Consider the following 14,528-nt stretch of genomic DNA (forward strand, 5'->3'; position numbering starts at 1 on the left):
AACCTACCCATTCCCGCTCGCTCCGAAAAGACAAACTTCACGTTCTGCTGATGGGGCTCTTCAAAGGCTTGAGCGACGGGGGCCGTCCCACACGGCACTTTGAGATGCATCTTCAGGTAGGTTTGGATTTCCGTCTTGGAGTAGCACGGCAAAGTCACCTTGTAGGCATCAAAGGCCGTGATCACATAAGATTTGTGAGCTTTGGCACTGCAGAAGATGATGAATCTGTAGTTGGGGATGCTGGAAGATTGGACCAGGCGGAAGAAGTGGGACTCAAGTTTTTTGGAAACTTTATAAACTAATTGATCAGCGCCCAGCAGACAGTAGATCTTCTGGTCTTGGGAACCTGGGGAAAGAGCTCTCCTGACAAGCAGCTCCACCTCTTCCTCCTCTGTGTCGGGCGTGCACACCAGGACCTCGTCATACGACGGGAGAGGTGCCGTCTCGGTGTGTTGGTAGACGAACAACATGTTGGGTAACATTTCCTCTTCCTTACACATGACAAGATGCGGTTTTCCCGCTTCAAAGCCAACGGGTAAACTTCTCTCAACGTGCGCGCTTTCTAGAGCGGCCAAGCGCTTCAGTGTCTCCCCAAAAACATCCAAGCCGATGTATTTATCGGACACCAGGCCAGCGAATTTCTTACAGTAGGCATCCCAGAGCAGATTCACCTTGTCGTAAATAGACGGCAAGCTCTCAAAGGAGGCAGCCAACTCGTCCCGCGCCAGGTTGCTGAAGGAAACCTGGTCAACGTCTCCGTTCCCGGTCTTAAATTTCCGTCTCTTCTGCAGAAAGGCTTCCCTCGTCTCCTCGTACAACCGGCTGAGCTCTTCCACCAGCTCCTTGTCGTCGCCCTGCTCGAAGGCAAAATCCATGAGCATCTGCTCCGTGATGGGCGAGTTGGACAGGCAGCTCTGCAAGGCTGCCTTTGCCACCGACTCATCATAGCCCGATTCGGCCAAACTTTTGATTAACTGGGGAAAACGAATGATGTAGTCGTGCCAGGTAACCGACTCCTCGCCTCCCGCCAAGGTATTCACGGAGTCCTGAGGAGTCATCAGCGCATCCGCCAGGGCTTTTTTGAGATCTTCTTCTTTGATGTCACGCTTGATGACGGAAAGCATGACGAGCACCTGCGGTTCTACGACGCCCTTCTGGACCCTGGCCAGCTGGCTGCATAAATAGAAGAGCTGGTGAGCAGTGAACAGGTTGAGATGATAGTAGGTGTCCCTTTGAGTCTCCAGGTACTTCTTCCACTCTGCCAGGCAACGCTCCATCGCTTTCGAGAGGTTGCCCAGCTCCTCCAGGAGGGGTCTCGTGCTCTGAACAAGGATCCCAGCGATTCCAAACTCCGTGTAGATTTTCACACGTTGGTGGGGGTTGCAGTAGATGTCAGCCTTCCAGTCGATGAAGAGGATGTTGCCAACGCTGAGAAGCTCCAGGTACAACTTCCCAACCGTTTCCACTCTTTCCAGTATCTGTAACACACCAAAGACACAACGGGGAAACGGATCAGGTACCGCAGCACCTTCTCGACAGCTTTCCCAACACTGCTCGGGTCACGCTTTCCTCCAGAGATCTGTACGCTGGTAGGCTCCCCAGTACAGGAGAGACACGGACATACTGGGGAAGGAAGACGACGAAGAGACCAGAGCGTGTGGCTGCACAGCTGGTGCTGTACTCAAGGTTTGGACTTCTACAACCATGGACCTACCTTTGAGAAGTCGGATTTCCCTTTGAGAAGCCCGGTCTGTTGGGAGATGATGGGATTCACCCAAGTGGGACAACTGGGCCTTCACCAACAAACTGGTCAGATCTCTACGGAGAGCTTTAGACTAGACTTAGGGAAGGGAGTGGAGTTTTGAGCAACAGAGAAGGGTGAGGGGCTGCTGGTGTGTTAGGAACCAACAAGGAAACACCCGTGAAACGTCTCAAAGGAATTCGGGTGCGTTCCTCTAAAAAGGACAAGTCGGAAGCTTTTGGGTAAAAATTAGCAGCCAAGCCAAGAGAGGAAACCTCGTGGCTGGTGCTTACTAGAGGATGCCCGATCAAGAGGAGCCTGTTGCCAAAGCGTTCTTACTTCAACGACAGGAACCATCCCGCTCGCAGGCTCTGATCCTGCTGGGGGACTTCGATGTCCTCGATATCTGCCAGAAAAGCAGCGCAGCAAGACGTAAGCAGTCCAGGAGATTCTTGGAAAGAGTCAAGGATAATTCCTTAATCTAGGTTAATAGCCCAGCCAGAGGACACGCGTTACTAGACCTGTTGCTACTAGACGTAGACGAACTAATTAGGGATCTCGACAGGCTGCCGCGGTCATGGCCTGGTGCAATTTGCAGTCTTGAGGGATACGGGCCAGAAGAAGAGCAGAGTCAGGACGCTGAATTTTGGGAAGAGCGAACTTGCAGTTGTCTAAGGACACGGTGGACGGGATCCCTTGGGATGCTGCACTCGGGGATAAAGCAGCTGAAAAGAGCCGGCAGCTCTTTAAGGATGTTTTTTCTTAGACCGCAAGAGCTCTCGCTTGCCAAATATAAGAAATCGGGCAAGGAAGCCAGGAGACCAGCATGGCTGAGTGAGGATCTCCTGTTCAAACTGAAGCGCAAGAAGGAAATGCACAGGCAGTGGAAGCAGGGACACGTATCCTGGGAAAAACATAGGGACGCTGCCCAGATACGTAGGGATGGGATCCGGGAAGCTGAGGCATAATTGGCGCTGAGTTTGGCAAGGGATGCGAAGGCTGACAAGAAGGACATCTACAGGTACGTTGGACAGACAAGGAAGATAAAAGAAAATATATCGTCCTGGTAAATAAGACAGGAGAGCTGGTGTCAACCGACATGGAGAAGACCAAGATACTCGCTTTTTTGCCTCAGTTTTCAACGGTTCTCTCTCTTCCCACATCTCTCAAGCCCCCGAACCTCACGGCAGAGACCGGGGGAATGAAGTCCTTTCCCATCGTAGAAGATCAGGTACAAGACCACCCGAAGAACCTGAAGGTACTTAAGTCCACGGGACTCTACTCCGCTCTGGTGAGACCCCTCCCCTGGACCACTGCGTTCAGCTCTGGGGTCCCTCGCATAAAAATACGAGTCGGCAGCATGCCCACATGGCCAAGAAGGCCAACGGCATCCTTACTTCTATCCGAAATAGCGGATGAGACCTTATCGCTCTCTACAACTACCTGAAAGGAGGTCGTAGCGAGGTGGGGGTTGGTCTCTTCTCCCAAGTAACAAGCGATAGGACAAGAGGAAACAGCCTCAGGTTGCACCAGGGGAGGTTTAGGTTGGATATTGGGGGAAAAAAAAAAGTCTTCCGAAAGGGTTATCAAGCATTGGAACGGGCTGCCCAGGGAAGCGGTGGAGTCACCATCCCCGGAGGGATTTCAAAGACGCGTAGATGCGGCACTTAGGGACACGGCTTAGCGGTGGACTTGGCAGCGTTAGGGTTACGGTTGGACTCCATGATCTTAAGGGTTTTTTCCAACCTAAATGATTTTATGGTTCTAAGACAGACGCGGACCTGTTAAAGCAGGTCCAGAGGAGGGACGTAAGAATGATCGGAGGGCTGGAACACCTCTGCTGTGAAGAAAAGCTGAGAGGATTGGGATTGTTCTGTTGGAAAGGCTCTGGGGAGATGTTCTTGTGGCTGCTCAAGGCATCGAGAGAGCTTATGGGATGGAGAGAGACGTTTTACGAAGATCTGTAGTGACAGGACAAAGGACAACAGTTTTAAAATGAAAGAGAGTGGATTTAGATCAGGTATAAGGAAGAAACATGGTACAACGAGAGCGGTGGGACACTGAAATGGGTTGCCCACGGAAGTTGTGGATACCTCACCATCGGAAGCGTTCAAGGTCAGGTTGGACGGGGCTTTGAGCAACCTGATCTAGTGAAAGATGTCCCTGTCCGTGGCAGGGGAGATGGACTGGAAGGTCTTCAGAGCTCCTTTCCAACCCAAACCATTCTAGGAGTCCCTCCATAGCTAAGTATGAAAGGTCTCGGATGGGCTGTGGGGCACCAAAAGCGAGGAACAATCCTTAGGGAAGCGAATCCCACTCCTGCAGCTTGGGAAGCGGGTGTTATCCTAGAGCAACGCTTCTGCTCACGAAAGGCCAGAACTGCGGGTCACAGATGAGTCTCCCAGAAATAATCCCAGCAAAATCCCAACCCAACGGCCACCATTTTTCAGGCAGATGTTGGTGCCGGGGCGTGACGTACCTCCAAGAAACGGTTTGCCTCCTCTCTGCCCTGCTCAACCTTGGTGGCGATCAACATCAGCTTGTTCTGGAGCTCTGTGAGCTGAGACAAACTGTATTTCTTGGCTTTCTGGTCTGCCGGAGATGCGCTCTCCTCTCTGTCATTCAGCAGTTTCAACGAGACGCAGTCCTCCAGCGTAGCCTAGAAAGTAGAGAAGACAACCGGCATCACCGCATGGCCTTATACATAGCTTTGAGTTGAAATGCTGCACATCAGGACTCTCCATGTCTTGCACCGCCTCCTTTGGAGGAAACACTGTTTTCCGCTGAATTTTCAACTGAATGTACTCAAGCTTTAACGGAGAAATGGTGGTATGAGCTGCAAACCCAACCAGAGATCTATTGGCAACCCGGCACGCTCATCGGAAGTTGATTTCAAGAAAGATCTTTTCTCCCAATAGCGTTAAAAAAAATACAACCGGACAAGAAACAGTCTTGGAGACCCTTTACCTTGAATTTTGGAGGTGCCAAGATGGTAAAAATCCCATTTCTGTTGATGCTTCTGGCTTGAGAGATTGAAGAACGCTCCACAGAGCCATGAGAGTCATGAACCATCTGTATCCATTCTCTGTTGTCACAGGAGTCTTTCTGCAATAGAAGAACCAAAGGGAAACCCAATAACCAGCTGGAAGGACACTGGGCACCACTCCCCCGCCCCACACTCGATGGTGGGGTTTCTGGGACCGTTTCTTCTGAGGATGAGGTTTCCCATTTCTTCTGAGGAGACAAAGCCCCAGAGCTGGAATTATCCCAACACTCCGGAGCGTCGGGACGTGGTGAAGCTCTTGTTCTCCGCTCTGGTTTTGGTGGGGAGCAGAGCACAAGGCTCAGCGACAGCCTGGGGCACAAACGTAAGGGATTCTGTTCAACAGAAGCTTTTCTGTCAAATTCCAAAACAGGTTCTGGAGTCCTCCAGCCTTGGCGATGCTCACTACTCGATTGGACACAGCCACGAGCTACCTGCCCTACCTGCCCGCATTTTAAGCGGGGAATTTAGGTGAGACAACCTCCAGAGGTCCCTTCCAACCTCAACTATTTTGTGATCCTAAACTGTAGACTCCAAAACTCATTTTCTCTTTTTCACAACACCCGCCAGGCCTCCTCCAGTTGCCCACGCGGGTGTGTAAGGTCATTCGAGATGTTCCACCAGGCTTCCGCTCCAAAAAATAGCATAGCCTTTGCCCAATTCCTGCCAGGCCCACACGGATGTCCTGGGGAAACCATCTTAAACATCATCGCACACCTACACGCAAGCGACTCGGCCTCACAGCAAGAGTCCAAGTGACTTTTGGACACGGGACTTGAAGACTCACCAGTTTCTTGGGCAGCTTACTGTCTTTCGCGATGGCTTCTCTGATGAAAGACAGAGCTGCCAAGAACTGGTCAAACCCAGCTGTGGGACTCAGGTCTAATACAATGGGGGCAGAAGCAGCCATGGCATCACGGAAGAAGCTGACTCTGTCAATATCCATGTCGTTTTCACCCGCAGAAATCGACGCCAGCTCCACAAATACGGGGATTTCTGTCCTGTCTGGAGGGGAAAAAAAAGAAAGAAAAAAGAAAAAATAAGAGAGACAGTCGAGGAATTTCTCTGCTCTCACTCATGTAACACTGTGTTGGATGCGGGAACAGACAAGGACTAAGGGGTCTGCTTCTGTTGCCGTATCTGATGACTTCCTTCCCTCCAGCCCACCTTTTATTATGGTCTTGATCCAGGAGGTAAAACCTTTCCTTGCACATTCCAGAAGTACCCTCAAGAAGTCCAAGACTCCCTCGGGAATGTCACTCAAACTTTTTTTCACGCTCATTAAGTCTTCGGTCATAAAATCAAGTCGCTTATTCTTGAATTCCTGCTCTTCCTGGACAAAAAAAAGAAACAAAAAACAATAGGTGTTTGTTGGGAATAGAAGAAAAGAAGCTCAGTTCTACCTCCTCCTTCCCGAACAAGATGAGATCTTGGCCTTAAACCAAAGTCTGCTCTTGAATTCATCCCTCTAGGCCTCCATGACGAATAGGAAGAGGCAGCTGGAAGTAATTCCTTCAGCCTATCACTCAAGTTTAATTGAGGAGGAAGGAAGCACACCCGACAGGATTTAATTTTAAGATACCACATGGACCCGCCTACGTGGATTTTCCCAAGAGCAGCCGACGCAGATTGCCCGCGCGTCTCCTACGTACGTATTTCGTCAGGTCGCTGAGAATCTGGAAATCCCCCTCCAGCCCAAGTATCTGCCTCAGAGCGTCGATCATCTTGGCGGTGTTCACCACTTTCGAGAGGGTCAGGTAGTTTTCGATCCTCTCCACCGCACCTGCGATCCAGCGAGCTTGTCTGTTCCTTGCCCCTACGCTGTCCTCCATGATTCTAAACTCCTCCAGGAGCTGATGCTTCTCTCCCAGCACACTCTCAAACTGGCTCTGCACGGCCCCCAGGGTGATGGAGAAGTCTCTGAGGGAGTGGTAGGTTTTCTGAAAGTCAGCGAAGGCTGGCTTAAAAATTTTTTCTTGGACATCTTCTACAGACAAAATTTGATCTTCAGGGGTCGCGGCTTTGGTTTGCTCTGCTCTCATCTTCCACAGCCTACGGAAATGTTGGCTTTTCTCCACAACATCAAGTTTTTGCATCATGTCGCTGTAACTGGCGAGGACGTGTGGTTCCGTTTCGCTCTTGCCATCAATGGAGAACTTCTTCACCGACATCTGATCCTTAAAACTTTCGTTGTCCATGATGCTCTTCTCCACGGCACTTCTATCCACTAAACCAGGTGGGAACAAGAAGGAGCTCACGTCACGCGTCTCTCCGCCAACAAAGACAAGCCCTGAAGTCAACAGGTTCCCTGATTGCGTTTCCCTCCCACCCACTGGGAGACGATATTTTAGGAGATATCTCTTCACTCAGCAACCACAGAAGGAGCACCATTAACCCACCCAGTACCTTTTATTATATCCTCTATGCCACGGCACAGACGGAGAAAGGAGCATCTTTGCTGCTTCTGCTCTTCCAGTTGCTCAAACTCCCGCTTCCGGACGCTCAGCACTTCTGTTATACACTCGGAGAAAGAGGAATCTGGAAAAAAGAGACCCAGATATGAAGGAGAACCCCTTGGAAAGAGAAGAGCTGCAGGGAACGTAACAACTGCCATCCAAAAAATGATGAGTGTTTCAGTTTACAGAAAGCCTGCAGCTCCTTCCCAAAGCAGCACTGCTGCCAAAGCCACCAAAAATATCAATAAAGTAAAATCTCAGAGCAGAATTTGGAGGACTTGCCCCCCAAAACTACCTATAAAGTTTCTCAGAGCAGAATTTAGAGGGCTTGCCGCCCAAAACTCAAAAAATATCGATAAAGTTTATTTTTGGAGCAGAATTTGGAGGACTTGCCCTCCAAAACCCCCAAAATTACTGATAGTTTATTCTCAGAGGAGAATTTAGAGGGCTTGCCCCCCAAAACACCAAAAATATCAATAAAGTTTATTTTTGGAGCAGAATTTGGAGGACTTGCCCTCCAAAACCCCCAAAAACATTGATAAGGTTTATTTTCAGAGCAGAATTTGGAGGACTTGCTCTCCAAAACCCCCCAAAACACTGATAAAGTTGCTTCTCAGAGCAGAATTTGGAGGACTTGTCCCCCAAACCACCAAAAATATCAATAAAGTTGATTCTCGGAGCAGAATTTGGAGGACTTGCCCCCTTTCCTCTCAGTTTTAAGCAAGTTGGAGTTTGCAACGGGCCTGACGGCAAGGCATGTAACCAGGAAGCTACACCACCACAATCCTTGAAATAAATTCCACAATCACCCCAAAACTTTAACTGCATAAAAAAAAAAAAAAAAAACAAAAATCTCTCCAGCATTTCCACTCCTTCCTGCTTCTCAATTGCTTAAAATCGCCTCTGCGACCTACTATTACATTTTTACTTCTGTTTTTTTGGACTCCCATTGCAGATAATTTTTAGTTTTCTTTGCATTTTAGATAACTGTCCAGTAGATGTGTCTCCTGTTGGCCAGATAACTATGAAAACACATCCAAGTTGGAAACTCCAAACTCACCGCAGGTGCACAGCAGCTTCTTAAACATCTCCTCGTGCTTTAAGATGTCGGAGAGGATTCTGCAGGGAATGTCGCCCAAGAGAACGCGATGTCCCACGAAGATGAAGAGCGCATACACCCGGGAAAGGAGGATTTCTGCACCGTCGCTGAGCTGAACCGGAAACTTGCACTCCAATTCTTCTGTAAAATAAATGAAGTTTGGTGAAAGACAGCCAGCAATTTCCCTCCTGTGTTTCGTTTGAAGCCAAGATCCTCAGGAAGAGCCAGCAGCTTCCAGTTCGGGGAGGTCCATCACCCTACTAGTGTGGAGGACACATGCGGTTACTTTCTAGCTCAACCGTCAAAACCAGCACCTGGGGAAAATACCAAATTTCCTTTGCGAAACCCAGGTATCTCCCCCTGCCTGAAACAAACCATGGGGACCACCTAGGAGATTGCATCTGAGATTGGGCAGCCAGCTCTCCATTCCTGGAACAAAACTTCCATTTTTCTAGCATGGAAGATGATATTTTTTTTTTTTTCCTCCCCTCTCATTTTTTGTTTCCAACAAAATCAGAAGGTCTCGGTGAAAAGACCTGCTATTCCCATTAGCTCACTTGGAAATCAAGAGCTTCTCCCAAGAAAACTGCTCAGGGGACACTCACTGACAGCAGAAATGAGATCGCAGACCCCGGGAGCGTTGAGCAGGTTTGTGAGAACGGGGCCGGTGTTCTCATCAAACGTATTGGTGCTTCCCAGCCTCTTCGCCCCCGAACACGTTTTCTCCACGAAAACAGAAAGCAATGTCCCAGCAGCTGGTCTGCTCATCTTGAAGAACACGGCCGTCATGGATTTTAGCAAGGATTCCTGGAAGGATGAGAAATTTCTCCTGTTTAGGGAAGAAAGAGCTTTCCCCTCTCTCTCAACCCAGTGCAGACCCGTAAAAGAGCCAGCAAAGCGGGATGTAGAGGCCGCCGGCAACCCGAGGAGGAGCGGCAGCTCTCGTACCGCGCTTCTGTCGAGGCCTCTGATCCACTGGACGATGCAATTGGTAAAGCAGCGCTCCAACTCCGTCTCACGGTGCTTCTCCATCTTCAGGAAAGCCAAGTAGAAGTCCAGGAGGTGTCTGTCATTAACCTACGGCAAGGAAACGCTTAAGAGGGAGCTGCTTTCGGCGTCCTTACCGGTCTCCTCAAGTTCCAAAACACAAAAACAGCGACCAAGGCAAAACCGAGGGCGGCAAAGACCAGGAGCATCACGCCCAACCCAGCCAGAGGGTCTCCGTGACTCACCTTCTTCAGCCACTCCTCAAACACTTTGCGGATCAAGCTCTGCCACTTCTCGGTCCATCCCACGCAGAGGATCTCCAGCGAAAGCAGCTGCTGCCACATCTAGGGAGGAAAAAGCCAAACCCCATCAGCGGAGCCTCGAGCGGGTCTCCCCAAGGGTCGCGGTTCACCTCGTCACTCGCCTCGATGTTATTCAGAAAGGTTTTCTCGTCCACGGGCGCCTTGTGGAAGTGTCTCTCGAGCCACGGCTTGGCGCAACGTGAAAACTCTCGAAACTTTTCTGCTGAGGTAAACTGCTGGAATTCCTGGAGAAATTAAAGAACAAACGAGCGAGGCAGAAGCGCTGGGTTCTCCTCGGCTACAACCGGGAGGCTAAGCCCTCGTGACAGAAGCCACAAGCCTTGTTCTCACCTTGTTCGCCTGCAGTAAATCCGCTTTGCTGGCAAACATCCCGAGCATCCGCAGCATTATCATCACGGAGCTGAACGACTCCGGTTTCACCGCCCTCTCCAAAACGTGCTGCAGCAAGACGTACACCAAATTCAGATACTGCAAGACCTCTTGCTCAAGTGTGGGCTTCAGCGATGGCTTTGAAGAATCCGATGGGCACCTGGGGATGCAGGAAAGGACCAAACACTTCTTGCAATTGTTTTTTCACAGTCACTACCCGACTGCGGCCACCATCGGCGGCTGGGAGATGCGGTCAGGTTCATAGGTTGCGGGTCTCCGTGCCACGGTGGGGTTAAAAACATCAAAAAAATAAAAGCAACAGGCAAATCGTGGCAGCCGCCCTCTTTCTGCTCAGCCAGGGTTCCATCCATCCCTCCCCGGACCCTTTCCAGAGGTATCGCAGCACCTCTCCTCGCGAGAAGCCCCGACTCACAAGCCCTTGAACCAGACGGCCATCCGGGCGGCGATGCTTTCCAAAGCCACGTTCAAACCGTCTTCCTGAAAAAAAAGGACAGAAAGATGTTGAGGACAGACACGAGGAGGCTTCTGCTCCCGCGGCTGAGCAGCTTCCACATTTAAACACTCAAGCGTGAAGTTTTCCAGCAAGATTAAAAGGATTTCCTTTCCTCCAGTCCCAGGATTCAGCTCTAACCCCGGGTTTCTACAATTAAGTCCCTTCTAGTCCTGCTGAAAATCTCCGCAGGAACCAAGGACACCATCTGGCCCACGTTTCAACAGCCCCACCGCTCCCTGCAGAGCAGAAGGTCTTCCATCGGTCAGTTGTCCTTACAGGCACTTGGGAATCCAGGATGCGTATGTACAAGGTCTCCAAGAGGAGCTGGAGCGGAAAGAAAATGTCAGGCAAAGGATCCCTGGTGAAGTTGTTCAGGGCCACCATCTCCAGCACTTTCTTCGCCAGTGGAGCACATCTTCTAATCAAGGTCTTGTGAGCGTCTATCATCTTCAGGACTTCCCTAGGAAAGCAGGGTCAAGAAGATCAGACGGACTTTGGAGGACCGGGAGGCGCGTCGGTGGCGTTTCCGATGGCACCGTGACCGGTAGACGCAGTGGCGACCTACAGCCAGGGTGGCTGGAAGGAGGAGCTGGGGTTTGATGGGGAGCGACTCTACACGGCAAAGCAGGAATTTTGGGAAATTCACCCGCTCTAAACGTCATGAGGACAAAACTCAGGGTTCAAGTTGACCTCGACAGGCTGGAGGAGCGAGCCTGGGCCAACCTGACAGAGTTCAACACGGCCAAGCGCGAGGTCCTGCGCCTGGGCAACGGTTTTAAACTGAAAAAGGGGAGATTTAGATCCGACTTAAGGAAGAAACGTTGTACGATGAGGGTGGCGAGATGCTGGAACACCGTGCCCAGAGACGCTGCGGGCGCCCCATCGTCGGAAGTGTTCAAGGTCAGGTTGGACGGGGCTTTGAGGAATCGGATCTTGTGGAAGATGTCCCTGCCCACCGCAGGGGGGTTGGACGAGACAATCTTTGAAGGTTCTTTCCAACCCATTCTCTCCCCAGGACCGCTCCCATCCAACCGTCTGGATAAGACCACGGAAGCACTTGGCTCCATCCTCTCCTCGAGGTCCACCAAAATCTCTTTCAACACCCCCCCCCCCGGGGCAGGGGACGCCGCATGGCAAGGAGAAGGGGCAGCTCCTTGAGAAGCCCCCCAAAGCAAAAGGAATGAAAAGCGCTTTGAAAAGCAGGACGGTTCATGACCTTGGCCTTTCAGACCCACCTTTGCTTCTCTTTGTCCCCTCTCAGCTGTATGAAGGCCCGCGAAGGAGGCTCATATGGGCGAAAGGGGTCTTCGGTCTTCTCCTTGATTGCGTAGAGCAGCGGGACTAACCAGATCCACAAGGTGCCATCAGTGGTCCTCAGACACATTTCCTTCAGAGCCGGGAAGTATTTGCTGCAAAAAAAAAAAGGGCCCAAAAAGTCAAACTTCCCATAACTAACCTCTGGGATGCCAGCAGAAGACGCGTGCCAAGCCAGGATGGAGTCTTTTTCCCAAAATGCACGATAGGATTCATCCCGCCCGTGGGCAGCTGCCTGGAAAAAGCTCAGATCGAGACATCTCCACAGGAGAACCAATAGCAGAGATGTCGAACGCTCTTTTGAGGTGTCCGAGGTGGACTCACCGGGCTGGAAGCCACCAACCTGGATTTATCCGCTGTCAAAAACCCCTGGGGATAACACGCGGCACCCGACGTGACACGTGGGGACAACCGAGCTGAGCCCCAGACCTCTAAAAGCGACGCTGCTGCGAGGGAGCAGGTTAACAAATCCAAATTACCTTTTTCCTCTCAGTTCTTCGTATTCGCTGTTGACGAATTCGATGGCCTTGAAGCGCTTTTCGGCCTTGGCGATGGACGCCGCGGGGAGGGCGACGTCATAGCGAAACGAGGCGTGCAAGGCAAACAGGAGCTTAAGAAGTTTATGTTCCGCGGTCTTCACGCTCTTGATAATCGCTTGTATGAAGGATTTGATACTGTCTGTCACCTGGACAACAAGAATGTTGTTGGAGAGGGCATTTCGCAAAACGAGGGACATCACTCTGCCGGCTCCCGAGGGGTTTTGGTGGACGCTTACCTCTTTCGCATCCGAATTGTGGGTGATCTCAAAGCATTTTCCTTTCTCGGCATCCCCGAGACAGGTTTTGATGCTCTCCTTGTACCTATCCAGTTTCCTCTCCATATCCTCGAGGGAATTCCAGGAGGTAGCACGAGCAAAGAAATTGCGCGCCAGGTATTCCATCTGGATCTTGCAACTGGGCACCGTTCTGTATAAGGCTTTCCAAAGGCTGGTGCTGCTGCTGGAGAAATTGCATTCCAAGTGTTCGAAGAAGGTCCATGTTCCTGGGGAAAAAGGAAGAGTTTGGGAAGAAAACGTAGACACCAAGCTCGGCTGAGCCCTGAAAGCACGAAACCATCTGCACGTTTCTCCAGGCCAAGAGGTGCCACCCATTTTCTGGAAAGGATTTGGGTGCCAGCTGTGAGTTTTATTACGAGGAAAAAAAAATATAAAATTATTTGTACGAGCAGCTCGTAAACCTCCCAAAATAAACCCAAAAAAGCCACCCATTTTCTGGAAAGGATCTGGGTGCCAGCTGTGAGTTTTATTACGAGGAAAAAAAAAAAAAAAATTATTTGTACGAGCAGCTCGTAAACCTCCCAAAATAAACCAGGATTAAACGTAGGTCAGCCTATGGCCATCACCGTTGGTTCTGGTCATGACTTTGGGGTAAATAACAGCTCTTACCGTTCGCTTTGATCTCTGTTTTAGGTATATTCACGACACGAAATAATTGAGCCTTTCTGTACTTGAAGGTCTCTGGGATGTCAGAGTTCTCTAAAGAAATATGCTCTAATTTACACTCTCTGTTTGAGCTGTAGATGTTAACGAGGGCGTATTTATAAAAGATGAGTCTTCCTTGCAGGTAAGAAAGGGGGATCCTGGCACTGCCCGTGAGCACTTTCTCTCTGGAAGAGGAAGAGAAGGAGCTTGTTGGCTTGGGGCTGACCACCAAGGTCAACCCCAAGCCAACGGTCAAGTTCGGGCTCATTTAACGAGATATCGTTGGCCTTCAAAACCTCCAGTAGAAATCCACAGCCCGGTTCATCAAGCCGGGGGACTAATTAAAACAATCAACCCGGCTCAGATCCTCGCACAGGGCTGAAAAATCCCGGCCCCAGCCATAAACGAGCGATGGGGAGGTTGGAGGAGCCGCCACCAAGCGTGACAACTCCTCCGGGACATCTCCGTTTGGGGGTTCACCTCCAACCTCTGGAGGAACCTGCAGCGAGGTCCTTCAGCCCAGAGCTGAATCTCCCAAAGGAGAACTGCAGCGGAAATGCCTCCTCAGCATAAATTCAACCTTTTTTTTTTTTTTTTTTTTTTTTTTTAACCTTTTCTCCATTTTGGCGAATTCTTCGCAGAGGCCGGGCTTTTTGTAGAAGACAACGCAGATCTTGAATCTTTCGTCGAGGTGACGATCTGAGAGCACAGCAACGAACTCCAGGGTCATCGTGTTTTGGGGTGGGTGACATCCACCAAACAGATACGGGCTGGGCCGGCAGCTGTTGGGAAAAAAAAAGGTGACAGGTCCCCACCGCGTCCTCCCACCACCATCCCCTAACCCCATCTCCATCCGCTCCACCGCTCACATCCACCGCAGTTGGCTCTCGGCCGACGTTCCGGGCGGTCGCGCTTCCCCTGCATTGTCACCTCCCGCCCTGTCGCTGATCCCTCGGTTCTTAAAAAAAAAAAAAAAAAAGGGTTTATTTTTTACCCCAAGTTTTTCAGATCCCCCCCAAATTCGACATTTTCGCTAGCAAAAACCTGATTTCAAGCGACCGAGGAGTTCCAAGCACCCACCTCGTGTCCGCTGAGGGATTCAGTGGCCTGCCCGCCGCGGTCGTCTCCATCTCCCACCAACAGATCTGCTGGCGACAGCTCTAAAAAAGGAAGCGCCGCAGGAGGGATGCGAGCGAGGGGCC

The 14,528-nt window shown here is 50.7% G+C and overlaps 1 protein-coding gene across 4 annotated transcripts in view; it reads right to left on the reverse strand.

Annotated features, from left to right (window-relative positions):
• LOC142026096 (E3 ubiquitin-protein ligase rnf213-alpha-like) overlaps positions 1-14,528 on the reverse strand; it is a 57,832-nt gene that overhangs the window by 24,764 nt on the left and 18,540 nt on the right. For 2 of the 4 annotated variants that reach the window (XM_075018931.1, XM_075018928.1), the window contains exons 3-24: positions 14,407-14,486; positions 14,196-14,284; positions 13,938-14,108; positions 13,291-13,511; positions 12,622-12,887; positions 12,326-12,531; positions 11,768-11,941; positions 10,809-10,992; positions 10,452-10,516; positions 9,980-10,178; positions 9,751-9,873; positions 9,572-9,670; positions 9,288-9,416; positions 8,945-9,146; positions 8,301-8,480; positions 7,191-7,322; positions 6,437-7,011; positions 5,952-6,117; positions 5,572-5,789; positions 4,709-4,846; positions 4,221-4,400; positions 8-1,478 (exon numbers count right to left, since the gene is read on the reverse strand). In XM_075018931.1, coding sequence (XP_074875032.1) covers positions 8-1,478; positions 4,221-4,400; positions 4,709-4,846; positions 5,572-5,789; positions 5,952-6,117; positions 6,437-7,011; positions 7,191-7,322; positions 8,301-8,480; positions 8,945-9,146; positions 9,288-9,416; positions 9,572-9,670; positions 9,751-9,873; positions 9,980-10,178; positions 10,452-10,516; positions 10,809-10,992; positions 11,768-11,941; positions 12,326-12,531; positions 12,622-12,887; positions 13,291-13,511; positions 13,938-14,108; positions 14,196-14,284; positions 14,407-14,486 — 5,268 coding nt within the window. Of the gene's footprint in view, positions 1-7; positions 1,479-4,220; positions 4,401-4,708; positions 4,847-5,571; positions 5,790-5,951; positions 6,118-6,436; positions 7,012-7,190; positions 7,323-8,300; positions 8,481-8,944; positions 9,147-9,287; positions 9,417-9,571; positions 9,671-9,750; positions 9,874-9,979; positions 10,179-10,451; positions 10,517-10,808; positions 10,993-11,767; positions 11,942-12,325; positions 12,532-12,621; positions 12,888-13,290; positions 13,512-13,937; positions 14,109-14,195; positions 14,285-14,406; positions 14,487-14,528 lie in introns of those variants that run through there. The other 2 variants (XM_075018929.1, XM_075018932.1) reach the window with 2 other exon arrangements.

This window comes from Buteo buteo, chromosome 31 (genome assembly GCF_964188355.1).
Source record: "Buteo buteo chromosome 31, bButBut1.hap1.1, whole genome shotgun sequence".
In the NCBI taxonomy this organism is placed as follows: domain Eukaryota; kingdom Metazoa; phylum Chordata; class Aves; order Accipitriformes; family Accipitridae; genus Buteo; species Buteo buteo.